The sequence below is a fragment of the Ambystoma mexicanum genome, chromosome 10, assembly GCF_040938575.1.
Source record: "Ambystoma mexicanum isolate Mex_15411 chromosome 10, UKY_AmexF1_1, whole genome shotgun sequence".
NCBI lineage: Eukaryota > Metazoa > Chordata > Amphibia > Caudata > Ambystomatidae > Ambystoma > Ambystoma mexicanum.
Genome location: NC_090932.1, coordinates 1,560,991,396 through 1,561,018,467, shown reverse-complemented (window position 1 = coordinate 1,561,018,467; position 27,072 = coordinate 1,560,991,396). Strand labels below are relative to the sequence as shown.

Sequence of the window (27,072 nt, the reverse complement as noted above, 5' to 3'; positions counted from 1 at the left end):
AACCGGCTTTGGTCCACCATCTGTTGTAAAAAGTGTCCCACTCTACAGTATCCCTCCAATATACAGGGCTGGCCGTTAAACTGCTCCACAGGTGGCATTAGCCGGTCAAATTGGCTAAAATGTACACAGGGTTAATAAGTTGGAAATGTGGCTTTGCCAAGTCTGATGTGAGAAAATGCAAAAATATTAGCAGGATGTCTTGTTGTGGATAAGGGAACTTATGAAGTGGTCGGGGGTCAGTCCCCATTGTTGGCACTTTTGGGAGTTGAAGAGGCAAGCTGGGAAAGTCAGGGGGTAACCCACATGTCCCATGATCTGTTGGTGGCAGCCAGAGGCTGTGTGCAATAGCAGTGGAAGAAGTCACTGGTGCCAATGAAGCTGGAGTGGCTCCTGAAAGTCAGCAATCTATACTCCATGGAGTATTTGACTCACTTGCTTGATGAGTCTAAGGAAAGTATCGAGGCAGGGTGGATTCGTTATTTTGGGAAATAGGGTAAATAGAATGACTTTTTGTGACTATTTTATGCTGATTGTGGGATTCACATTTAAATTGCTCGTTAAGTCTGGAGAGGGGGAGGGGCGGGTTAAAGTTGGAAGGTGGGGATATCATGGATGTTGGTTATTATACGGGCCTATTTGGCTTGATGGTTTTGTTTGTACACCCACCTTTCTTTAATTGCAAAATGTAATAAAGTACAATGTTGAAGGAAACAAAAAGAATGCGGTAATAGCACTCGAGACAGGCAACTGGGTTATACGATTCAGCCCATCACAGTGCAATGCCCTAGGCAACGGTGCTCAGATTCAGGATGCCCAAGTTCAGAGTGCATTTCTACACGCTCTCAATATTGCACTGATAAAGCATGTTATGCTGTTTTGACAGAATGCCTTTTCTAAAGGGGTGATAAAAAGCTGGCACCTCTCCCTGGACATTCCTCTGTGGCAAACACATTTTGATTTCACAGACTTCCTTCCTTTGTCCATGTTCGGAAAAACATGAAGGAAAAAACACAGCCGAGCACATCTCATGGATGCATTCCTGATAGTCCCCTGTGGAGCTGTACAGTCAACTTATCTTCCAATGGCACCTGCACCGATATACCTTCAAAAGGGCAGGCTGCCACGTGCCCTCTTCTTTAAACAAGCTATCAATGTTGCGGTGCATGTCCACTTCCTCTGCTGCAACCCAAACACACACACTTGCTATTTCAGTCGCGATGCACATCCCTTCGCCCAACATTCTGTGGAGTGAAATCCCTGGCCGACGCCTCCTGTGAACATGATAACCTGCCACTTGGCCCCTACACCTGCACCCTGATTAAAGTGGAAATCCAAGTCTGGACCCGGCCGTCTGTGGAACTACCTCCTTTGCCTCTGTCTTATATGGCGGTATCTCCCTAGCCCCTGATTAATGTGGCAATTCACCCCCTGACCTGCCCCATGCTTCATGTAGAGCCCCATATACGTAGGCGCCTTTGCCCAGTGCAACTGTAAGCCTGGCCCCTGCCTAATGTGGAGGGCCTACCTTGACATCTGCCTTCCGTGAGTCACCAACCCTGCTTCCCGTGGGGCACCAACCCCCATACCTGCCTCTGTGGAGTTCTAACCCTTACCCTTGAATTCTATGGACCTCCAGCCCTGATCTTTGCCTCCTGTGAAGAACCAACCCCAGCCCCAGCCACTACCCCCGCCCCTGCCTCCCATGCCAATCAGGTACCCTCTCCTGGCCACTTACGCCCTATAAGGCTATATTCACCCCACACTATAAAGCAGCATTCGTGTCAAGACATACTTCCAACTACATCCCTTCCTTCCCCTCTGCTATCTCCTTCCTGGCTGACATTGCTTCCTTGCCCAAGGCTTGCAACCTTGGGGCCTCTTTGATAGCAACCTCATAATGCAACAATTCATCACTACCACTGCATCTGCTATTCCTATTAACCTTCTCAACATTTGGAAAGTCGGTCCATTTCTACTAACCACTCACATTTTCCAGTACCCGACCCGCTTCCTGTTCTCCAGGCATTATAATTTCCACACACAGAAGCAAGCAAACCGTGTGCAGGAAGAAGACTACAAATAGAACATCCGCCCACAACAGATGCAAACTTCTCTCTACTGTGTGATATCTTACACTCAATGTCATATTTTTGATATGGCCGAGTCAAGAATGTTAGAATTTGTGAAGGAGTTTATGAAAGGTGAGGGCTGGTTAACAGGCTACCCTTTCTTTGATAGAATTACCGGTATAATTTTATCAGTTACGAAAGAAGAAAAAAAAGGCGGGGCTTCCACACCATTGCCAGATGGCAAGGACACACATCCATACTTGACTCTCTCAGGGTTTGGGTGCGACTTTGGGCTGCTGGCAGGCTTCATGAGATCTTGTGGAAACATTGAATTTCTCCAGCGATATTCGGCTCTCGCACAAATTGGTTTGGTGGGGGTTCTCCTTTTTACTCATAATGAGACTTCTAATAGAAATAATAATAATAATAATAATATTTAAGTGAATGGAAAAAGAAACAATGGTTGTGCTCCTCAGTATCTGTTTGAATGTATCTCTGTTTACACACCATCTTGTTCCCTCTGTTCTTCCTCTGTACTCAACCTCACTGTCCCGTGCTTGCCCATGTGTCTTCTCACTGTCACTTTCTCCCTAAACGCGCTGCACCACTATAAACCGCTGCCTATTACAATCAAAACCAGCCCAACTGTGTATCTCTTCAAAGCTCATCTTAAACTTCACCTATGTGCTAAAAAGAGAGCTCCCCTTTCACACTCTTACTTCCACCTTACCCGACACCACCTCTCTCTCCAGTGATGCTTAATGTAATTTTGTATATGTATACAGTACTCCTCTTTAGTCTTAATCACTTGCCACCTCAGGATAATGTTCCCTTTGGAAGTCATCAATTTCTTACATATATTTGTTTTTGTCGTTTTGTCTCTGGTCTATGCCACAGTGTTTTTACACCCTCAAACAGTCTGACCGGTTGTTGTTCTTTTTATGCTACTGCACAGGCACTCTTCCTGGGAATGCATCCATCATCTGTAAAGACATTTCTGATCGAAAGTGACATCTCTGATTTTCAAATAAATACAAAATATGTGGCAAAATATCTTCATCTGAACATCTCCAAGAACACCTCTTCTACAAAGCCAAATGTTTCCAGAGCCACCATATCATAGACTGCCCTTTACTCAGAAGTACAGCTTCTTAAAGGCTGCCTTTTCTCCAGAACCAGCCATTCCACCGAGCAGTAACAAAAAGCACCCCTTCTTCAGGACCTGGGTACTTCAAAATCTGCCTTTGCCCGGAGCAGCTCATCGTCATAACAAGACCCTCTGCAGAACTAGGTTTTCTCCAGAATCAACTCAGCTCTACAACTTCATACTGAGCCTTCTCCAGAATATTCACTTCCCCAAACAAAAGAAACTTTCCCCATACACCTCTTCAGGACTGTCTTCCCCCAGATCACTGGTTCTTTAGAAACAGCATTTTCCAGAACCACCCCCTTCTCCAGACCAGTCCTACTCAGAGGCCCTGCCTTGTTCAGAATCAAGAGTTTTCATGACCCTTCTTTTCCATAATCAGTCCTTCAGGGACAGTCCGACTCCAGAACTAGCCCATTTCAACTGCCTTCTACAGGAGCCATGTCCTTCTCCACAAATAGTTTTCTCCAGGATTCCCCTTCGTTTAAATCAGCCTTTGCCTGAACCATCATGTCCCTACAATGTACCTTTTTCCAAGAACATTCCTAACTTGGCCAGTCTGGCTTTTCCAGGATCTATAGGACTCTCTGCCTTCTCTAAAATCAGTCATTATCCAGAAAACCTCGGTGACAAATTACCCATCTTTGAGACCTAGTCACTCATAAGATTAAGCCTTCTAGACAAACCACGTTTTCTGTTATGTGTCAACCCCATGCAAACCATCTGATATAGGGATAGAGGTTAGCCACCTGTCTCCAGCATTAACTCCACTTTTAATTGCATTTGTTTAACTCACTAAAAATATTAATAAACATCTTCATGTTAACGAGGAGTTCACTTCCGTGTGCAACTTCCTGTTATCCACAAAAACAGGAGGCCTGGGAGAGTTCTGGATGGACCAGAGCTTTCCGAGTGTCTCCATGGCGGAACTCCGCCAAGAACTGGGGTGGATGGAAACTCAAGCAGTAAAAAGGCAGCACTCCAAGGGCACAACCAGGAATGGAAATTGATGGGAGGCAGAATACGGCCAAAAGTTATAAACAGATCGCACGAGCGGCAATAATGACATGGAGCACCAGAACTGAACGAAAATGGCCCATAAAAATAATAATGTAACCCATTCCTCATGGCCTCTGAGAATAATCACCGGCAGTGCAGCAACAAAAGAAAAACTGCAAAAGAACAGGAAATGTCCCATATTATTGCTGGTAACACAACTAGTACACGATTCTACTTTTCGAAAATATTTTCCTTCCATTTCTGTGATTTGGGATGAAACCACAAACATGTTTGAAGTCAAGAAAAGGCTCTCAATTTACTAATGGGGTGAGAGGGGGTGGGGGGTTGAAAGGGTGGGCAGAAAGTATTTGGAGGCAGAATCAGAGAGGTCTTACTGTAGCTTTACTACTCACTGACCACATGACCAAATTGTTTTCACATATTGAAAGGGGAGGTAGGGAAGAGAACAAGGAGCTAGGTTTTCTCTGCCTCACCACACTTTCGTTTTTGTGCTTTGGAAGAACTCCCGATTTCAACATGGCGGTTGCATAATGGCAACTATGTTCCTTTGAATAGCGCATAAGCGCCGCTGGTATTGCCTTGAGGTGCTGTTGGCTTCTGGGACGTGTGTTCCACAAGGTTATGCAGTGTCTTGCCGTCTACAGAGAAGGCAATAGCAGCTGCGTCTTGTCTGCAGATAAAGCTTATGGTCTTTGTGCAGTGTTCAATAAAAATTGGAATGACAAGTGCTGCAACACGTCCTTCCATAACGAAGCTACCACAACAGATCAGTCAACTGCAGGAAATGTGTACTTCTTTTTGTAGGCACAAAAGGTGGCAAATCCCTCCTATGCGGTGGGGCGATACTGTGGTAACACGTCAGTGACCAAATGAACCAGCTTTTTCCATGGCGCAGCTGCTCCCATACTCTACTTGAACAGTACAGCATAGTATTAACTCTTAGCAACAAAGTATGAAAGCAGTTTTAGGCAGAGTAAATAGATACGTATCGTAGTATGACGTACATGTGAAAGGTCTGTAATTCCACCAAAGAAGAATGCCCCGCTCCAAGGTCCCCACTCTGACCTAAGCAAGCTCACAGTAACTACCAAGTGTCTCCTGCAGCCTACCATGGGTAGCGGTGGCCGAACACTAAAGGTACACTTTTTTGGTTAGCAAAAATAGCATTGAACATGTTAGTGGGTCCCATAAAGCAATGTCCATCCATGGTTGCTGCTCCGCATACACTTAACCAAGTGTTGCAGATGGGATAAATCAGACTCAGCAGGGGAATGCGCAGAGGGTATACAAGAGTCTTTCTTCCATGAAAGTGATCAGCTGATCCAGCCCAGGGCGTGGCAGCATGTTCAAAAAGGTGAAGGAATGAAAAGCAAACGTTTTTAACTTGTGGCATATACTACACGTGCTTGACAATCTGTGTGTTATGGTACTGAAAATATCAGTCAGACTTGCAAACAGGTCACAACTGAGGCTTTATGTTGTAATATCGGATACAAAGGTAGAGCTCAAAACAGGCCCCCAGGAGCAGCAGCCACGTAGTCCTCACTCTCCAACCATTCACCCTCCGAATCCTCCCGAGTGGGCTCTCTGCTCCACTGCTTCAAATTAGCCAGCAACATCCAAGTTGTAAGGAACACCTCCATGAAGAGAGCTATGTACTTTCACGTGGACTAGGGATTCGCAGAACACTGTGGTAGAATTGGAATGGTTTGGGACTGGTTTTGTTCCTGGACCCCCAAACATGCGAACCCTCAGTATGATGTCACTCGTTCATACAGGTTTTTGACGCCTCGTATAAAAAATACGGAAGTCCGCGGAAAATACTCCATTGGCTGGTCCCTGCCTTGGCTTTACCAACAGCTCGTGCAATAGCCTTTGGATCCAACACGTTTTCAGCTATCTGAAAGCCACCTCCTTTGGACTTGAAGCTATTTTCATGCTGCGTACTTCTGCTCTGTGGTTCTCAGTTTCTTCTCGTAACCACACAATCATTTCTCCTGCTAGGTGTGGGTTTTGGTTTCCTTTTGTGCTTCAGGCCCGTCTTTCTCTCCGGGTGCTCTTCTGCGCAGCTCCCTCAGTGTGCATGTTCCTCTCTTCCCCCACCTTTCTTTCTTCATTTCCTTTCCATTATTCTCCTCCTCTTACGATCTCTGTACAACGACCTCTCTTCCATTTGTTCCATTTCTCTTCTTTGTTAGCAACTTCCTCTCCATTTCCTGGTCTATCTGCCCTTCTCTTCTTTCCCGATCCTCTTTTTGCTCTCACTCTCGCAGGTCATTCTCTGCCTCCTTGGCGTCTTGCAATGCACCTCCATCTCTCCTCTCCCCTACCATTCTCTTACATCCTTTTCTCTCCACTTCTATCTCCACCTTTTCTTCCTCGCTTTTTTTTGTGAAGTATCCTGGTCTTTTTTCCCCCAGATTCTCCTCCTCTCCCCTCCATTTGGCCTCTGCTACTTCTGGATTTCTCTTTCTCTGTTACTCTTCAAGTCTCCTTCAAATACTTTTCTTCACTCTCTCTGGTGTTCTCTTCCTCGGTCAGCCATCTGCTCTGTAGCGAGTGCCTCTCCTCTCCACTTTCTCTGGCATTCATTTTCTTTGTCACTCTTCTGCTCTCTCACGGGTTCTCCTCCACTCCACTTGGCTTTCTCTTCCACTGTCAACCCTCCACTCCCTAGTGAATTTTCCTCCTTTAGATATGATATGGCATTTATAACGCGCCTATACACAAGTGTTTCAAGGCGCAACGATGCAAGGGAGAGGGAACAGAGGGAAGACAAACAGCGATCCTTCTAGGCAAGGTGTCATTCAGATCGCGCCAGTGCATGGGAAGGGGAAGGGGGAAAGTGCAAGGGAGAGGGGGAGTGGCGAGTGCAGTACACGGGATAATAGACTAATAACATAGTAAGTATGGCCAGCTGGTGGCAAGTGCAAAGGTAAGTGCAGACATCCGGTGTCAAGTGCTGGTAGAGGGACTGAAGGGATACAGCGGGAGTCCAGAGTGCAGGAGTTGCCAGGAAGGCAGTGCAGGAGAGCGACTGGCGGTGGAGGGGACCTAGGCCCGAGATCAGCGGGGGGCCAAGTAACCAGTGAAGTTTCAGCCAGGGGTTCAGCAGGGGAGAGGAGGAGAAAAAGCAGAAGCAAAGAGAAATGTTTTGAGGTGCTTCTGGAACTGGAGATGGTTCTCCTCAAGTTCTTTAGTAGCTTTGTCTACGACTCGGTTGGGTTACCATTGCTTTCTTGTCTCACATCTGCTTAATCTATTAAAGTCCTTGCAGGGACAACCAGATCAGGTGAGGAAAGTCTCGAGCAGATCGCCATTTGTTTCACTATCGCCCTCACAAGCAGATCTAGCTGCAATACACCATACTGGAATTGAACACTGTCTGTAGCACCACCCATGGCAGAAAGCCTGTACCCAAACTGCAATTATGTAATCTGCCAGCGCTCAGTGGGACACTCGCAGCCAGTGTATGAGAGTACTCACAAAGGGAAAAACAGGGTACATGGTGTACCGTGACCATGCGACAAAGGACCTCTAAGGCACACACCAAGAGCCTTTTTATCCTGAAAGGGGCTCCAAATTAGGACTCAAAAGGGAAAAGACTAGCAGAAAATTTGGAAAAATGCACACAAAAGAATCTTCCCCAAACAGTGTGGAAAAGAACTCATGTCAACATGAGACATGTCTCCACAAGCTGCTGGTCTGCATTTTCTCAGACAATGAGAAGCAGGTTTAGTGATCAGTAAATAAATGCTCCTTGAAGACGGCATATTGGCTGGGCATCCCGTTTCTCCGTTTTTCCAGGACTGTACATGAATAATTTACACTCGAAGGAACTTCATCTTCATCAGGATTCCCGCTAGGTACAAATGCTGCACTTAAGTGCAAACAACCATGAAACGTTTGCACTAGTAAATGTCCAGAAACAGCCTCAAAGTTTAGTCTTCCAAATACAGATCTCCACTTCTTAGGACTGAAATTCCTGACTCTGCTCTGGACAAACAGAATTGCTTGTTGTTTAGAGGTCGCAGCAAGAAATGCAGTGAAAACAAAGTAAATGAAAACCTCTGCCTTTGCACACTGTCCAACAATGCTCTTCAAAGTAGCTCAGCTGGGAGATAGGGGAGTTAAGACAGCAAGCTTATGAATCTGGTTCCCCTTTGCAGACACTGCAAACAACTGTAAGCATGGTATGGACATACAAGAAGCCTTAGATACTAAATGTGTACATAAAATGTACATGAATCATCTACACTTGAAAGAACTTCATCCCCACGTATGTGCCACTCCATGAAACGTTTGCAATAACAAATGTCTAAGAAACAGCTTCAAAGTCCAGTCTTTCAAATGCTTATATGGCCGATTTCCCCTGAGCTACCATTGGAAAGTGCTGGTTAGGTACGGGTCTTATGTGCTCTAGTTGGAGAGATCAAGGGATCAGAGGCGTTGTTGAGGGTGGGCGTGGGGGGTGAGGGGGTCTGAGGGGGCTATAGCCCCAGGTCTTTTGGTTGCAGCCCCGGATAGAAGCTCAGGGGCTACAATCAAAATGCTAGCTCGCCCCGAGTCTTGACAGTTCCGACATTAGCGTAGCCCCGGATCTTTTCCAGACCTAGCAACACCCCTGGCAAGGGATAGTCTTGTTTCACATCAGGGGCACTTCTCAATAGAGACTAGGTAGAAACTGGCATTTGTAAGAGGATTCAATTCAACACTACAGCTAAGTCAATGCCTAGTCTGGGATACTGAATGGAAACCCTTATTGATATGTCTTTATGTCCAGTTCATGCGTTCTGGATGACTACCCCTATATAACACCCCTCTCTTGGAATCCTCCTGACCCCGCTGAGCCAAGAAGTAGTTCTGTTTTGCAAGTTAAAAGGTTTATTTGATAATTTAAACAATAGATATATATATCACACTTTATAATAATTTAATAATTGAATATCACACTTAATCTGATCAGTTATCAATAATGGATAGTCTGGCACTAGCACACTTGTGAATAGGAACAGAAGAATAAGGTGGTAGAGAATGCTTTATATAAGTTCAGATGGATGTAATGTTGAATGAAAATGCAATACAGAAAATACTCAATATGATTTCAACAAAACAATGTAATCACTTTTCTCTGGCAATTCACCCCCCCCTTTTATGCAATGCAAGGAAATGGAAGGAAAGCACACAGTTCTCAGAAATGCAATCAAATGTAATTCAGTTCCCCCCAGCAAGCTTAGACTACAGAAGTTTAGAAACACAGGCCCAAGATGCTTTTATATGTGCTGGCAATGAAGTGAAAAATATGCTAAAATGCTTTTAATTCCCTCTAGAGGTTCAGGGTGAGTGGTATCAAGTTAATATTAGTCCAGGCTCACTTTAGCAAGGATCTAGGAGTAACTAGCAGGTTAAACGAATTTTTGGCAACTGAAAGCAAGAAAACTGCTGTTTTCACACGTTGAGAAATTTGCAAATTGCAGCAAAAGTATCGGGGGTAGGAATGCGGTTCTAGGTTCGTAGAAAAGCCACGATTCCCAGCTTTCAGAGGAAAGTTACTGCAAGTCTCTAGCACAAACGGTTACGGAGTTATGAACGATTAAATAAAGGTCGTTTTTCAGATTTGAAATTTTAAAGTTCAAAGTGACAAATGATAGCTAGCAACTAGAAATGACAGGTGACAGCTTTGCAAATGACAGGTGACAGTTAGGAGGCAGTTCTACTTAGATTAAAATAGATTGAATTATATTATTTTAACTAGAAGATTGGTTCTGCACAGTTCTGCTAGGTACTCACACTATATTCTTGAATTAACTGGGCCTCGCCACGGATCTGGTCAGGTTTTAGACTGGACTCTGGTCTGGTCTCTACACTTCACAGTGATCTGGGTCAGCTCTCTCTCTCTGGTCTAGCCTCTCTGGATTCTGGAGATTGATGGATTTGAAGTCTGGATCTCTGGATGTTGTATGGTCCGGCAGAGCGCGTTGCAGCAAATGGAATGGAATGTCCCTATCTGTCCTGTCTGTCTGCTTTTATGTGTTTTGAAAATGGGTGTGTGTGCAGCATCACTAGGCTCTACCCCTCTCCACTTGTCATTGGCCACTTCATCCTCTTCCACTTGATTGGGGGAATGAAATGAAGTGTCATCATGATGAGGTCTGTTTATGATACAGAGAACCCACCCCTGTCAACTTTACACACAATCTATATTTGATCCAAAAGACATATTTGCACAGGTACACATTTGTTTAAAATTACATGCACCCATCACATATCACAGGAGGTATACCCTGTCCAAATCTGCTCTTCCTGGGGGCTTGGGTTCAAAAACGGCACATATTTCACTTTTTAACTGGTTTCGCAATATCGGACATTAACCCAAATTTACACACATGTGCGCAAGGAGTATGGACATTAATTGATGAAGTGTCAGATTTTTAACATGCATACATTTTAAGTAATACCCTCTTAACTGCTAGTTTGCCCCCAGATCATGCCACCGGTTCTAAAAACCTCTTAAAATGTGGGCAGAAAAATCACAAGAATTATGGTATCATTTAAATAATTATGACAAGTCCGTACTATGAGTTATTCATCTTTTTCTAAAACCATATTCTGGCTACAGGGGTGTGGTTTCCCCCCAGCACAAGGTTGAATTTCTGGTTTTTCCAGTTCTGCCAAGCCAGCTTGCTCTCACAGGCAGTGCTCCTCCCCTTTACTTCCAGGAGGAGGCCACTTTTTACGGCCCCCATAATAAAACATTTGCCTGAGCCAGGACAGGGCTTTGTTCAATTTCCTGCAGAGCCCAGGTAATTCAATCAGGGAAGTGTCATATCCCTTTTGGTGGGAGCAGCAAAAGGCAGATAGGCCTGGGAACACAGCTGTTGTGCAAGTCTCAACTCCTGTCGGGGGTAGCTGTTGGGCAGAATTCAGTTCCTTAAGCCAGGCCCCAGCTAATGTCACTTTTGTTCCCCAGTTTTTTGCATTCAAATAAAATGAACCATTTTTACATATGCAGCTAGAATGCTGATTCTAAGTTTAAAACTATGACATTTAAACAATTGCAACCTATGTGACACTCAAAAGTAGGTCACTCATTTCTTTTAAACATTTAGGTTTTTAGTGTCTTTCAGTCCAAATTTACTTAAAGGAGAGTTCCGGGACTTTTTTTTTATTGTCCCTACGGTTCGGCCATGTGTTTTTAAGCATAACTCGGTAGATCGTAGAAAACTTTCCTATGGACCTTACCCGACTTTTCGTCCATTAACGCACTCGAAATCAGCCGCCATTTTATGATAATCCTATCACTTGCCGCATCGCCCTGGCTCACCTGCTTTTGCGGCACTAAATCAAATCCCCCGCCCCTGAGCCTGACATCAGCAGACGCGTACCGCCCATTTCCCAACGCCAAAGCACGTTTCGTGTCAACAATCGCTGCGCCTCAGCTAATGAAGTGTCGCCATGGAAACGGCAGGACGCCTCTTTCCTCAATAAGTATAAACACACCGTTTCACAACACACAGCAGCAGATTTTCGATTCCATTACTCTCGCTGTGTTACTTTGAGTATTCTGTGACTCGTTTCTGTGCTCTGGTCAGCTACCTTCGTTGATTGTAGCCCGTGTGAACAGATACCAGTACCACCGCTATAAATTATTTTACTTTCTTTACCACACAATGGCTACAATAATGCCGTATATGTACGAGCCCGAGTACACCGAGGAAGAACTACTGGAAAGGCAAGCACGCGAAAACGATGGGGATTCGGACGGCAGTTGGGAGGACCAGTCAACGGATGAAGAGCCTGGACCATGTCGCATGGACGGCGTCTCCACCTGGTGCACGTGCAATCGGTGCGAGCTAATGCCAACTGAGGAGGAGAACTGCTGCTGCCGTGAAAATTCCGGGTGCTTGGCCTACATTTCGGAAGGCGAGCCAAGTCCGCAATGCATCACCGAGCTGCCAGAGTTCAGGGAAGCCTGCCTCTCACGGACAGTGTTGAGGATGATGATGGTGCTTATGCACAAACTTTGCGGCACTGTTCGTCCGCGTAATCCGAGTAACGAGTAAGTATACTCACTTCAGAATATAACTTTAGATTGTATCCACCTCTCAGTAAGTCTTTCTTTGGCATGCTTTGGGTTCATCTATTCAGTTTTACACATATAAAAAAAAATCTGGTGGTTTTAAAACGCCGGCTTTCTGATAGTGGTGAGTACTGGTACTGCACCCCTTTTTGGGATTTAAGAAAATGAATTCCCCACAATTCTAGGTTGCTTTTGGCAATCAGCATTGCCATTCCCAATGGTTTCAGACTACTGTGTGGGTAGTCCAATGGTGGTTTTAGGCAGTGCCCTTCTGTGCCCATAACATTGGCAAAATGAGTGGCAGCCTATTCTTCATGCATTTCCCTGTGCATTTTCTGGGAAGCTCTGGCCATCATGATGTTTTCCATGTCAGTACTGCACAGTTTTTGAGGTAGGGCTCGGATGCATGGGTAAGAACATCCCACACCTGTGAACAGTGAGTTGTTAAGGGCATGACATATGTGATCCCAGAAGTGGTAGCTAGGGTTCAGTCAAGTGGGATCGATATAGGTTGAGAACATGAAATGGTTTTTCATAGACTTAACGGCTGGTCAATGGTTTATGGGAAAATGGCAGAGAGGATGGCTGGCACAGTTAACAGTATTGGGGGTGGGCCCTGATGGCTGCTTTCCAGATAATATTTATGATTGTAACTTGTAAAAACGTTCTGCTAAATTGGGGCCAATCTTGTAGGAGGGTGTAGAGTTAGACACACCTTCGATCGTGGCCAAAAGGTAGCAGCAGGTCTTGGAGGTGTTGGGTAAGATTTTCATATCAATGATAAATCTTCCTGACCTGCGTCAACCCCAGAACATTTTGCTTTGACTAGGTAACTATTTAACCTTATCCAAGGTTAAGGGGAATCTTTTGCCCCTCTCACCTAGTTTTTTACTCTTTTTATGGGTGACCTGTTTATGTCTCTACATAGTGTATGTTTGAAGATATAGTTTCCTACCCAATTTGGGCTTAGGCTGGATTGCCGCTTTGGTATACCCTGTTAATTTCTCGTTCACGAAGGATTTTCTCCACCCTTTACATTTTATATAATGAGCCAGCACACTCCACCCTATGTGGAGTGATGGAGGAATAACCGCGAATCCCCTTTCTTACTTGGTAACAATAATTGTGAGTTTTACAAGAATGGCTGGTGGCAGTGGTTTTACCTTTATGAATTTTAGTCTCTATTAGTCGCAGGCGGTTAATTCAGCCCCCGGAAATGCAGAGAAAGCCCACAATTTTTCTAAAATGGTGGGCTCCTTTTTTCGCCATTTCTTGTGTGCTTGCTGTTTGAGGTCTTCCCCAGCCATTCTAGGCGGGAACGACCTCAGTGGCTGTTTTGTCTTCGACAGGAATCCTGTGGATTCCCTGCACAGTTGCCAGTGTCTGGAAAGGCAGGAAGCGAGGGAGGAGTCCAAAAGTGTGCAGCCCTTTGTCTTCCACCTTGCCTGAAAGGGAACAACTGCCAGTGGGGGACTGGCTGTCCTGAATGGAGAGCCAGACCGCCCCTTTCTGTAAAATGCAGGGAGAGAATGCAGAGGTTGTGCTGTAGTTCTTGATAAAAAATCTGAACCTGGAAGCTGCTGACAAGTCGGCCACTGGAGCTGAAAACGAAGGGGATGATGATGAAACTAAGGCCGTAGCGATTTCCAGCAACTGGACAGCCTGCTGTGTAACCAGAACCTGCTGTTACCCTTCCTTCCAACCGACCTGGTCCTCGTGAAACGGACGACCCTGATCCAGAGTCTGGTGAGACCCACTAGACTCAAGAAGACCTGCAGTTTGAGCCATCCCACGTCGTGCTGCGACCTTGGGGCTGCAATACCCCAATACACTGGGACCTCAAGCCATTGTGCGGTGCACAGTCTTCTGAATTGTGAATCTTGCTGCGACTTTGTGGGCATCCCGCTGGACCTCCAGAGACATGAATTGAGTCCGAAAAGTCACCTCATCAGAGTGCTGGACCGACGAGAATCCCACCAGCGATATTCTGTCTTCTGTGCCCCCGAAAAAGGCACCAAATCCACAGAGCCGCATCCAGCCGCAAAGAAAATCTTGCCTTCTTACGTGATCCCTGCTGCAAAAGTCCTTCAAAGGTCCTATCGTCCAGACAAAGGAATCCATCGACCGTTTTTTTGGCTGCATATCCTGAAGTCTTTCTGATGCAACGGGTACTGTGTTGGCTCGGGTAGTTACTTACCTCTAGTCTCTCGTCCAGTTCACCCAGGCCCACTGCTGGAACCCCTCCTAGGGTGTCTTCTGTGAACTCCCTGGACCCTAACTCACTTTCAAAGTGAACTAATTACTTGTTTTCCCAGTCTTCCTCAGGAACTTTGACTTTGCCTGCAACTGAGCCCTATCTCACCCTGCCTACTGCTTGCTCCTAGATAACTATCGTCCCTCTTCCGCCTCTGAGAGAACTCATGTACTAGAATTGGGAAGGGCTAGATAATTTAAAGGGTCTGCCTTGAAAAGTAGAACAAGTGTTGAAAGGTGTACTTACTTGTAAAAGAGTTTGTTGGTAACTTTAAACTCTCAAGAGTGAATAGTTACAAAAAGGTATTACTTACCTTAGATATGTTTGGCCATTCTGAAAAGTATATATAGGATTTACTTACCTTGAATAAGCTGTGTTCCTTCTTAAATAAGTATTCTCAAAGGCTTACTTTCCCTAGGAACTGTCTCGCCATTCTAACAGAAAGTCGATAGAATGTTAACTTACTCACCTGTGAATTGGGTTCACATCTTCCCAAAAGTAATGCTGCTGGTTTCACTTTATTATTCTTGTTAGGATAATTGTATGTATGAGTGTGCCCAATGGGGTCTTGCTTCCCTTGAATTGCTGTTAGCCTGTCCAAAATAAGTCTGCCTAGGTCATACTTACCTTTTAGGTTGCTGTAGCTCGTTACAAAAGTACATAGAGGTGTTACTTACCTTGCCATAGCTGTGTGCCATCCAAAAATAAGTTAACAAGTTATTGCTTCCCTTAGTCTGTGAACCAAAAAGCAACTGTAATTGAATATAGCATCAAAAGGGTCCACTTACCTTGAGTATAACTGTTATCCTAAAATAAGTTAGAGTTGTTGCTTACCTTAGCCAGTGTTCCAGTGAAGTGAAAAGCCACATTATTTGTATATTAAACCCCAAGGTCCAACTCCACTCGATTCAGGATAACACTCCACTAGAATAACTGTGTTATCCTGAATCAGAGTTAGAGGCTTTTACTGTTCCCAGAATAAAAGTGTTCCACTATTCAGAAAAGTATACTGTCCAGCTGACTTACTATGTGATTCATTGCCGAGCGTAACGGTACAACTGTTAGGGTCTACTACCCTTGTATTACTGTAAGTAATCCAAAAGTAACTATTGGTTTTGACTTCTCTAGAACTACTGTTAGGTGTTCCAAATAAGGTTATATGCGTTGGTCTTTGCACCTTCAAACAGTGTTGTGTGTTTATAATTGTGGTTATATATAATGTGATAGTACTTATTTCGCCCCCCTCCCCCAAGATTAATCTGGGACTACTTGTATTTAAATGACCATTTAGTTTTACATTACATAGTGTTTCTTTGGACCATTTGTATTACAATTTATTTTGTACTGATTCTACAGTCCTCTCTCCCTCCTACGATAAGCCTGCCTGCTCGGTCTACGCTACCACAAACTCAGGTGGTACAGCCTTATACTAAGAGTGGAGTATTGTACTGTCTCAGTTGAATGGTTTTACTAAGCCCTTACTTGGACTTCAGAAAAACTGTCCTAACAGGAGGCATTCGGTTTAGCTATACATGTGGCAATTTTCACCAGAGGAATCATGGGGTTGTATTTATTTTGCAAAGGTACTCAGGAGAGCTATACTTACAGGTTCTCTCAGCTTTATGGTCAGTCCCTTTGAAAGCTAAGGAGTTGGGAAAGTCCCAAAGAGAACAGATAAAGGGTTTCACTCTCATTTCCATCAGTAGTGCAATAAAAACAAGACTGATGTAGGTTTCCGTCTGTACTTTTGGGGTGCCAAGCAGTGGAAGGAGAGGGGATCTCGTGAAGTTTTTAGGAGGAATGGATGTGAGGGGGGTAGGAGATTAGATCACTTTACTTAGACTTCAAAAACCTTTAAATTAAAGATATTTTTAAGAGAGCTCTACTCTTATTTCTAAAAAATCGATTCTTGTGACTGATCAAATTCCTAGACTTGACTCGGATATAACACTTGCATGTTTGCTACAGGAGCATGTAGTGCCCCATGCTTGAGTGAGTGCTTTCATATATAACGCTGGGAATAACAACTGCCCATTAAAAAAGATGCTTCAGAAGGTACAGAGTGATAAGGGAGAACCCCACACCTCAAGTATTGTAATATTTGGCCTACTTTAAATCTGATTGCAAAGTAGACTGACATTACACTTGCATACAACACATTTTCCTAAAGCTGACTCCAGTGCCAAAAGTGGATTTATTTAAATCATCTAGTGTCAGATTGGCATGGTTTTAGTACAGTTGGTAGGTGGTAAGGTGCAACTGTGTACACCAGAGGAGACAACAGTGACTGAATTGAAATAATGCACACGAAGGTTAATAAGAGACATTTCATATTTCAGACAGCTGAAGTAAGTTGTATAGTAGAGACATCCTAGTTGCAAATTCGATGCACTGGCCAGGCAGCTGATTTACGCTTCTGTAGCAAGTCTTTTCTCGTGGTTAGTATCATGATTTCCCATCAGTCATAAGTCTTACGTTTCCTTCTGTGCCCACTCTGAAATTTTTCTCCAACCACCAGTCCATCTAATAATAGATTTTTCTGGAAGGGGCTATGCAATATGGAAAGAATTACCTGGATTTGACCCTTGCCCATGATCCGGTCTGTGGTTTCCCCATCCTCTTTGGTGAGCTTGGTTTTGTTGTAGCATTTTTCATAGCAGAGGATTCGCAGGGTCTGAGATCCTTCCAACTCAATTTCAAACTCCTAGAGCAAAGAAGACATAATTAAATCAAAGCTTCAACCTCAAAACTCTAGGCGATTGCAGAGAATGTGCTGGACTTATACATACACCTTCCCCAAAGCTATCAGTAGAAAGGGCTCGATGGACACTGGTCTTACGTGCCCCAGTTGCAGAGAGGAAGGGATAGTCTGGTTTCAAATTGAGGGTGTTTATCATTGGAGACTAGATGGAAACAAGATTACGAACAGTGAATTAAGGCAATGACATGTATGCAATGCTAGAATTGGTAGCGAGGATTCAGTTAAGTGACCTCGACCTATGTTTAGAGTACATTAAATGGTTTTTCAGAGACATAACAGCTGGTCAATGACTAATGAGAAAATGACAGAGTGGTTGGCAGTGTTAGCAGTAGTGGGGATAGGCTCTGAAGGCTGCTTTCTATGTAATGTGTATGATCATAACTTATAACATCTTTCTGCTGCATTGGAGGTAATCTTGTTGGAGGGTGTATTGTTAGATATTGTAATACAACAATAGTAACAAGCTACTCCCTCCTCCTGTTTTATAAATACACAGCTTTTGAACTCTTAGCAGCCAAAAAACCTCAATAACTGCATGCATGTCTCCAACTCTTATGTGAATATATCAAAACCAGTTTATTCATTTATTATTTATTCATTTGACCAAGAAAAACACACATATATAAGTTATACATATGATACATTACTCACCATAATTGTATTTCTGATGCTTGTATCTGCTTAGATTCACGTGCTGTGCATAGGCCGACATCTAGTGGAAGCTGCGGAGTATTACAGTTGTTTTCTAAACTCGAAAAGGGACATCGACAGGGCGTGCCAGTAATACTATCCCTAGTGTGACGTCCACTGTACCCATGATCCCTCACGTGTCGAGGTCCCTCAGATTGTTATTTTTCTGACATGAGGTAGCATGAGGTGTAGTGCGAGTACAGTTGTATCCAAGCAGATACGTATCAGACAAGCTCATAAGCATCCATGCGCCTTCTCTCCAAGGGGAGGAAGGGTGGGCGCATGTGAATCTAAGCAGATACAAGCATCAGAAATACGATTACGGTGAGTAATGTATCGCATCTGAGGCTTGTGGAATCTGCTTAGATCACATGCTGTGCATAGATTAGCGAGCAGTGTTAGAAGAAGGTGGTGGGATGTGAGAAGGTTCATGGGTGAACAGATGTCTTGGAACCGCTTGTCCCACCTGTGTATCGGTCTTGGAATGAGTGTCAAGGCAGTAGTGCCGAGTGAAAGTGTGTATTGAGCTCCATGTAGCTGCTTTGCAAATGCCGTCTAGAGGGACATTTGCAATGAAAGCCAGAGTAGCTCATGTGCTCCTTGTGGAGTGAGCTCTGGGTGTAAAAGGCAGTGTCTTGTTTGATAGGGAATAGCACAATTGTATACATCTGACTATCCACCTAGAAATGGCTTCTTTGAAATGCGGTCACCTTCTCTGCCTGGTGCTATGGAGACAAACAGTTCATCTGTTTTTCTTAGCGGTCTGGTCTTGTCTACATAGTGGAGAACCGCCCTCCTCACATCTACTGTGTGGAGTTTTACCTCAGCAGAGCTGGTGGGTTCCTGGAAGAAAGCCAGTAGCTCAATAGACTGGTTTACATGAAATTTAGAGATGAACTTGGGGGAGAATCTAGGGCGAGTACGTAAAACCAGCTTGTCTTTGTGTACAACAAAGAAAGGATCCTGCACTGACAATGCTTGTATTTCACTAACTCTTCTTATGGAAGTGATAGCCACTAAGAAGGCAGTTTTGTAACTCAGGTGTTTGAGACTAGACTTATGCATCGAAAGGGGGTCCCATGAGCTTAGCGAGTACAACATTGAGATCCCATCCTGGCGGTGGGTTCGAAATTGGAGGGTGTAGTCTCTCTGCACCCTCCATGAATGCTTTGATGACAGGTACCTTCCACCAAGAGACCTTATTGTGGGAAGTGGTATAGGCTGACAAAGCCGCCAGATGGACCTTTAAGGAGTTGAATACTAACCCTGCATCTAGCAAGTGGAGCCTATAAGCTAGAATGTGGGAAGGGGTACATTCTATGGGGTTAATTTGTTTAGACTGGCACCAAATTACAAACCTCCTCCACTTGTCAAAATAACAGTGCCTAGTGTTAGGCTTTCTTGATTCCTTTAAGATATCCATAGATCTCGGTGGCAGATTAAGATGTCCAAACTCTAAACAGATTCCACAAGCCGCAAATCGTATTTCTGATGCTTGTTTCTGCTTAGATTCACATGCTGTGCATAGGCCGACATTTAGTGGAAGCTGCGGAGTATTACAGTTGTTGTTTTCGAAACTCGAAAAGGGACGTCGACAGGGCGTGCCAGTAATACTATCCCTAGTGTGACGTCCCCTGTACCCATGATCCCTCACGCGTCTAGGACCCTCAGATTGTATTTATTCTGACATGAGGTAGCATGAGTACAGAGTATCCAAGCAGATAAGATAGATAAGACTACAAGCATCCATGCGCCTTCTCTCAGAGGGGAGGAAGGGCGGGCGCATGTGAATCTAAGCAGATACAAGCATCGGAAATACGATTACGGTGAGTAATGTATCCCTTCTGAGGCTTGTGAAATCTGCTTAGATCACATGCTGTGCATAGATTAGCGAGCAGTGTTAAAAGAAGGATGTGGGATGTGAGAAGGGTCATGCGCGAACAAATGTCTTAGAACCGCTTGTCCCACTTGCATATCTGTCTTGGAATGAGTGTCAATGCAGTAGTGCTGAGTAAAGGTGTAAATAGAGCTCCAGGTAGCTGCCTTGCAAATACTGTACAGGGGTACATTTGCAATGAAGGCCAGAGTGGCTCCAGTATTTCTTGTAGAGTGGGCCCTTGGCGTAAAAGGCAGTGTTTTATCTGAAAGGGAATAGCACAGTTGGATACATCCGACTATCCACCTAGAGATGCCATATTTAGAGATGCAATCTCCTTCCCTGCCTGGCGCTATGGAGACGAACAGTTGATCTGTTTTCCTTCACGGTCTGGTCTTGTCTACGTAGTAAAGGACCACTCTCCTCACATCTAGTGTGTGGAGTTTCACCTCAGCAGAGCTTTTGGGTACTTGGAAGTAAGCCGGTAGCTCAAAAGACCAGTTAACATGGAATCTGGAAATTAACTTAGGTGAGAACCTAGGGTGATTGCGTAAAACCAGTTTGTCCTTATGTATAGTAAAGAAAGTATTCTGCAATGACAGAGCTTGAATTTCACTGACTCTTCTTATGGAGGTGATGGCTACTAAGAAGGCATTTTTATAAGTCGGGTGTTTGAGACTACATTTGTGCATGGGATCAAAGGGAGGTCCCATGAGCTTAGCAAGTACCACATTAAGGTCCCAACCTGGTTGTGGGTTAGAAATTGGAGGGTAGAGTCTCTTTACCCCTTCCATACATGCTTTGACAACTGGCACCTTCCACCATGACACCTTGTTATGGGAAGTGGTGTAGGCTGATAAAGCTGCCAGGTGTACTTTTAGTGAGTTAAACAGTAACCCTGCATCCAGTAGGTGGGGCATATAGGTGACAACATTAGGAGGAGAACAATCAACGGGGCTGATTCGCTTGTTCTGGCACCAAATAATAATGAATCGTTTCCATTTATCATAGTAACAGTGCCTCGTGTTCGGTTTTCTTGGCTCTTTCAAGATTTCCATACATCTCGGAGGTAAATTGAGATGTCCGAACTCTAGGACTTCAGGAGCCATGCTGCCAAGTTCATCGAGTTGGGCTGAGGATGCACTATTAGCCCCTCGTGCTGGGAGAGTAGGTTGTACCGGCACGGGAGTTTGATGGGGTCACACACTGCCAGTTTGCGTAAGTGTGGATACCATGGTTGTCTCGTCCACATGGGAGCAACCAGGATGAGCGTCATCGGTTCCCTGTGGATCTTGTTCACCACTTTCCTCATCAGAGGGGTTGATTGAAAAGCGTAGGCAAATATCCCGGACCAATTCATCCATAGGGCGTTCCCCTTGGAGCCTCGCTGAGGGAACCGGGATGTGAAGTCTGGGGCATTGCCTGTTTTCACTTGTGGCGAATAGGTCTATAGTGGGGAAACCCCACTGAGAGAAGAGGTCTCCTACGACCTCTTTGTGTAGTCGCCACTTGTGTTCCTCTGGGAGGGGATCTCTGCTCAGAGTATCTGCTAGCGAGTTGAGTTCCCCCGGAACATGTTGGGATGACAGGTAAATCTTCTGTTTGAGTGCCCATTTCCAAATTTTCTGGGTAAGCTTGGACAGATTGGGAGAACGAGTGTCCCCTTGTTTGTTTAAGTAAAACATTGCAGTCGTGCTGTCTGTTAGGATCTGCACTGACTGGTTGGATAGGAGGGGTTCGAATGCCCGAAGCGCTCGGAAGACTGCCAGAAGTTCTAGCAGATTGATGTGGTTCTGAGCCACTGTGTGAGAACAGAGACACTGAGCTGTATGGTGAAGGTAGTGAGCTCCCAACCCTGCCAGGGAGGCGTCTGTTGTGACAATGGGCTGTATCTTTGGATCGTAGAAGGGTTTCCCCTTTGTACGATTCTCTCTTGTCCACCAGCAAAGACTCTGTACTAGTGTTGGCGAAACTAGATCGTCCCACGGACCACTTTCCTGAGACCACTGTTTCGCCAACCATTCCTGCATGGGTCGCATCCGCAGGTGCGCGTGTGGAACCAGGTAAATGCAAGATGCCATCATGCTTAGCAAACGCATAGCTTTGCACATCCTTATTTGGCGACCGGCCTGATATTGAGGAATTTGCAGCAACAAATTTCGAAGTCTTTCCTCTGATGGAAAGGCTAACCCCTCTTGGGTATTTAGGACAGCTCCTAAGAGCTGTTTTGAGGTGCTTTGCACCAGGCTTGACTTTCTCGTTGATTGGGAAGCCCAATTGGAAGAGGAGGTTGATTGTTCTTTGGATGATTAATCTGCAAATTAGGGGGATTCCCCTGTAATGAGCCAGTCGTCCAGGTAAGGGTACACTGGGATTCCCTCCCTGCGTAGGTGCGCTGCCACCACCGCCAGCACTTTGGTGAATACCCTTGGAGCCGAAACTATTCCGAAGGGCAGCACCTTGAATTGGTAGTGCTGGTTGTTTATCTTGAAACGTAAGAATATTCTGTGCGCTTGGAACATTGAAATATGAAAATAAGCATCTTTCATATCCAATGTTGCCATGTAATCCCCCTTTTTTAGTAGCGGGATTACCTCTTGTAGTGTAGTCATGCGGATTTTTTGTGGCTTGACATACTTGTTTGCAGCGTATATCTAATACTGGGCACATTATCAGATCTTTTTTTGGCACAAGGAAGTAGGTTGAATAAATACCCCCGTTTACCTGGTTGACCGGGATGACTTCTATGGCGTCCTTTGCTAGTAGAACAGCGATCTCCTCGAGGAGGATCTTCTGATGTTCCAGCAAGTGTACTCTGTCGCGGAGGATGGTCGTGGGGCCGCCCTAGCAACTCTATGCGGTATCCTCCGGACACTGTGGACAGCACTCATCTGACCAAAGTGATCCCCTCGCATGCGTAGGTGAAGGTGGAAATGCGCCCCCCTACTGGGGATGCATGGAGGGGACCTGAAGCGGAACGTCACTGCTTGTTGGGTGGCGTACCACCTCTGGCGGGGCTGCCTCTACCCCTAGCGTGACCCCTGCATTGCCCTCTGGGGTAGCCCTGTAAAGATTGGGATCGATTGTTACCCCATGAGGTTCCCTGATTTTGGTAATAGTTTGAACCCCTTTGGGAACCTTGGCCCGAAAACGGTGAAAGTTGTTGTTACCCCTTTGTCCAGAGGGTTTATTGGTGAGTTGGCCAAGAGATTTTAGGGTCTCATACTCATCCTTTGCAGTCTTTAAAGCTTCCTCCACTGCCTTGCCGAATAGTACATTCGGCTCCACAGGCATATCTATCAGGGTTGCTTAGGTTTCAGGTTTGAACCCAGACTGCCTTAGCCAAGCATGACACTTTATGACAGTGCCTTTGGCGATTAACCTCGCAGCATTATCTGCTGCATCAAAGTTTGATTTTAGCATGCAGCCTGATAGACATTCCATCTGCTGCCAACCGAGCCAATTGGCTCTTTAAAGGTTCGGGTACGGAGGATACCAAACCGCATACCTCCTCCCACTGATGGCAATTGTAGTTTGCCAAAAGGGTGGCACTGTTGGCAATTCGTGCCTGATAGGCTGAAGTGGAGGCAACCTTTCTACCCAGAGCATATAGTCGTTTACTTTCTTGATCGGGAGGTGCTTCTGAAGAACAGAGGAACGGAGGGTGCAGCATGGAACAATTTCTCGACTCGCAGATTAACCGCTCAAGTGAGATTTGGGGTTTGCAGCGAGGGATCAATTCTACGCTCGATGGATTTTAACAGAGGGATAGCCTGAATAATGGCCCTCCTGTCTCCTAGGATTTCCTCAGCGAAATCCATGTATTCTTGGACACCCTGTGTGTCGATATGAAAATGGGCAGCTGCTTTAGCCAGTAGCTCATTTCAGGAGGGGTTGGTTATCTACGGGCGAGTCATGCACCGGGGGGTCTTTAGGAACCGGAGAGTCAATGTTGTAGGCTTCAGCCTCATCCTCCTGCTCCTCGTCATCCCCATAATAAGAGACACCCACCTGTTCATCAACCAATTGATGTTCTGTTTCATCACAATATGAATCAGGGTGGTAAGTTTCAACCACAAAGGGGTCTATGACCAAGCCCTGAAACAGGGCGTCAGAGCAGGGTTTCTTAGCAGGGGGCTGAGAGGACTCAGGTGTTGCCTTGGACCCCGAAGGGGAAGTGGTAGGAGGGGTGTTGGAGTAACTATGAAAGTAATTAGGGTCCTTTTCATAAAAGTCAGCCATGAATGACATCCTTCTCATGACCCTATCAATGTCTACTGAGCTCCATTGTTTAGAGCTAGGAATAACAGGTTCTGGTTCCTCATCAGTTCTCATATCCTCCTCAGCAGTGGGAGGAATGAGTTTACCCTTACTGGTAGGATCTGCGACTTTGGACTACCCTGTTGATTTAGGAGCTTTATACTCATCTTTATGAACATGGGGTTCTGAAGATGTTTTTTTTTAATGTTGTTTATCCCCTTTCCCATGACTAGAGTGTTTCCCAGTTTTTTTAGGGGCCTCCGACGGGTCTGACGCCTCGCGTCGAGTCTCGGAGGTGGGATTCGAAGAAGGACATCAAATCTCAGGTTTACTGTCAGACGCCCCACGTCTAGCCTGTGGAGGGTAGAGGGCGGATTCGTCATCCGACGATCGGGGCTCGGGGACTATTGATCGTGCAACACCTTTATCAACCGAAGATGGTTGGGCTTTGTCATGAGGCGAACGCGAATGGGAACGCCCAGAGGACAAAGATTAGTTGGACCCCTCTCTTGGTGTCGTCCAGTGCTGATCGCTCGATACGCGTGTCGAGTCACGGCCGGGGTTGATGTGCTTAGTGGAGGTAGAATGTATAGCGATTTTGCCGCCGGGTCTTGTCCCCAAAACGTGGCCGCCGGCCAGTCATTTGGGATCGGGGGCCTGCGCGCGGGTGTCCGAAGTCACCCCTTTGCCCTTGCCATCCGATTCGGCGGTGTTGCTGCAATCGCTGAATGCCCTTCCACTTCCATGGCCTCTAGTTGCCTGGCGTAGTGGGCCCTAAGGGTTTGCGGCTTGAAGAGCTTGCAATCTCGACAGGTAGCCTCGGGATGGTCTCGTGGGAGACACAAATTGCACGTATTGTGCTTATCCACCCATGGAAACTTCCTATTAAACTTAGGGCAGAATTTGAATGGAGTACTCTCCATATGTTACAAAATGGCAGCAGGCAGCTATATGTAAGAAAAGGTGGGAAAGAAGCTTGTATGACCACCCCCCCAATCTCCCTACTGTACAGGGCCGAGGCCAGAGGTCTTTCCAAGGCCTGGAGTCTGTCATGGCAGTCCTCAACGGTTGACTTCCTTGATCTTCACCAGCGTCGATCTTCAGCGTACGGTGGAAGTGAAAGGGGAAGTATTAATGGTATTTCTTTAACTATAAATGGCAAAGCACCGAAGGAACTTCGCAACATGCTAGTATGGCGGGGAAAAAAATATCTGAGGGTCCTACACGCGTGAGGGATCATGTGTACAGGGGACGTCACACGAGGGATAGTATTACTGGCACGCCCTATTCGACGTCCCTTTTCGAATTTCAAAAAACAAACTAATACTCTGCAGCTTCCACTAGATGTCGGCCTATGCACAGCATGTGATCTAAGCAGATTTCACAAGCCTCAGATATATATGACAATGCATTACTTACCGTAAAAGCATTTCTGATGGTTGTATCTGCTTAGATTCACATGCTGTGCATAGGTCCGACATCCAGTGGTCACTGCGGAGTATTGCATTTTGTTTTTCGTAGTCGAAAAGGGGACGTCGACAAGGCGTGTCTGTAACACTATCCCTATAGTGACGTGCGTTGTACCTACAATCCCTCACGCGTCGAGGTCCCTCTGTTTGTATTTTTCTGCCCTGAGGGAGCCTTCTAGACGTGAGTGAGTACAGAAAAGAGAGATATAAAAGGAAGTCTATGTTCCTTCCATCCGAGCGGGGAGGAAGGGTGGGCGCATGTGAATCTAAGCAGATACAACCATCAGAAATGCTTTTACGGTAAGTAATGCATTGTCTTCTGATGTTTGTTAATCTGCTTAGAATCACATGCTGTGCATAGACTAGCGAGCAGTACCCGGAGTTGGCGGTGGGTTATGAGAAGGAACAGTAGAGAAAAGATGTCTTAATACTGCCTGTCCCACCTGGGAGTCAGATCTTGAGTGTGCATCTAGACAGTAGTGTTTTGTAAAGGTGTGCACAGAACTCCAGGTAGCCGCTTTGCAGATGGACTCAAGGGGAACATTTGCAATGAATGCTATGGATGCCCCAGTGCCTCGAGTGGAATGTGCTCTTGGCTTGAAGGGTAGTTCTCTCTTAGCAAGAGTGTAACAGAGAGTGATGCATTGTACAATCCATCTAGATATAGTGGACTTAGAGACTGCATCTCCTTCTCTTCCTGCTGCCACCGAGACAAAGAACTGATTAGTCTTTCTCAGTGATCTGGTTCTTTCCATGTAGAACATGACAGCTCTGCGTACATCTAGTGTATGCAGACTTTTTTCTCCCAAGTTGGAAGGGTTTTGAAAGAACGTTGGTAGTTCTATAGATTGGTTTACATGAAATTTAGAGATGAATTTTGGTGCAAACCTTGGGTGTGTGCGAAGAAGCACCTTATCCTTGTGAACTGATACGAAGGGGTCTAATACAGAAAGAGCCTGTAGTTCACTTACTCTCCTAATGGAGGTGATAGCTATTGGGAAAGCAGTCTTAAGAGTGAGGTATTTAAGAGTTGCCTTGTGCATGGGTTCGAAAGGAGTGCCCATGAGTCTAGAAAGTACCACGTTTAAGTCCCATCCGGGAGCTGGGCTAGCTATTGGGGGGTGTATTTTTTACCCCTTCCATGAAGGCCTTTATAACTGGTATCTTCCACCACGACACTTTAAGTTGGGAAGTGGTGTATGCAGAAAGTGCCGCTAGGTGGACTTTAATGGAATTAAACACTAGACCTGAATCCAGTAAATGGGTCAAGTACAGAATAATGTTAGTGGCAGAGCAGTCAACCGGGTTGATGTTCTTTCTTCTACACCAGATGACAAATCTTTTCCACTTGCTAGAATAGCAGTGGCGAGTATTAGGTTTTCTGGCTTCCCTGAGGATGTCCATACATCTCTGAGGGAGATGTAAATGTCCAAATTCTATGATCTC

The 27,072-nt window shown here is 45.4% G+C and overlaps 2 protein-coding genes across 3 annotated transcripts in view; one reads left to right on the top strand and one right to left on the bottom strand.

Moving 5' to 3' along the window:
• The window catches only part of LOC138492584 (E3 SUMO-protein ligase ZBED1-like), a 417,476-nt gene extending 412,955 nt beyond the window's left edge, over positions 1-4,521 (top strand). Inside the window, exon 4 of the transcript XR_011276226.1 lies at positions 3,025-4,521. The gene's annotated coding sequence lies outside the window, so the exon portion shown is untranslated. The remainder of the gene's footprint in view (positions 1-3,024) is intronic.
• The window catches only part of BCR (BCR activator of RhoGEF and GTPase), a 684,728-nt gene that overhangs the window by 115,404 nt on the left and 542,252 nt on the right, over positions 1-27,072 (bottom strand). For both annotated transcript variants that reach the window (XM_069619855.1, XM_069619856.1), the window contains exon 16: positions 17,143-17,274. In XM_069619855.1, the coding sequence (XP_069475956.1) occupies positions 17,143-17,274 (132 nt within the window). The remainder of the gene's footprint in view (positions 1-17,142; positions 17,275-27,072) is intronic.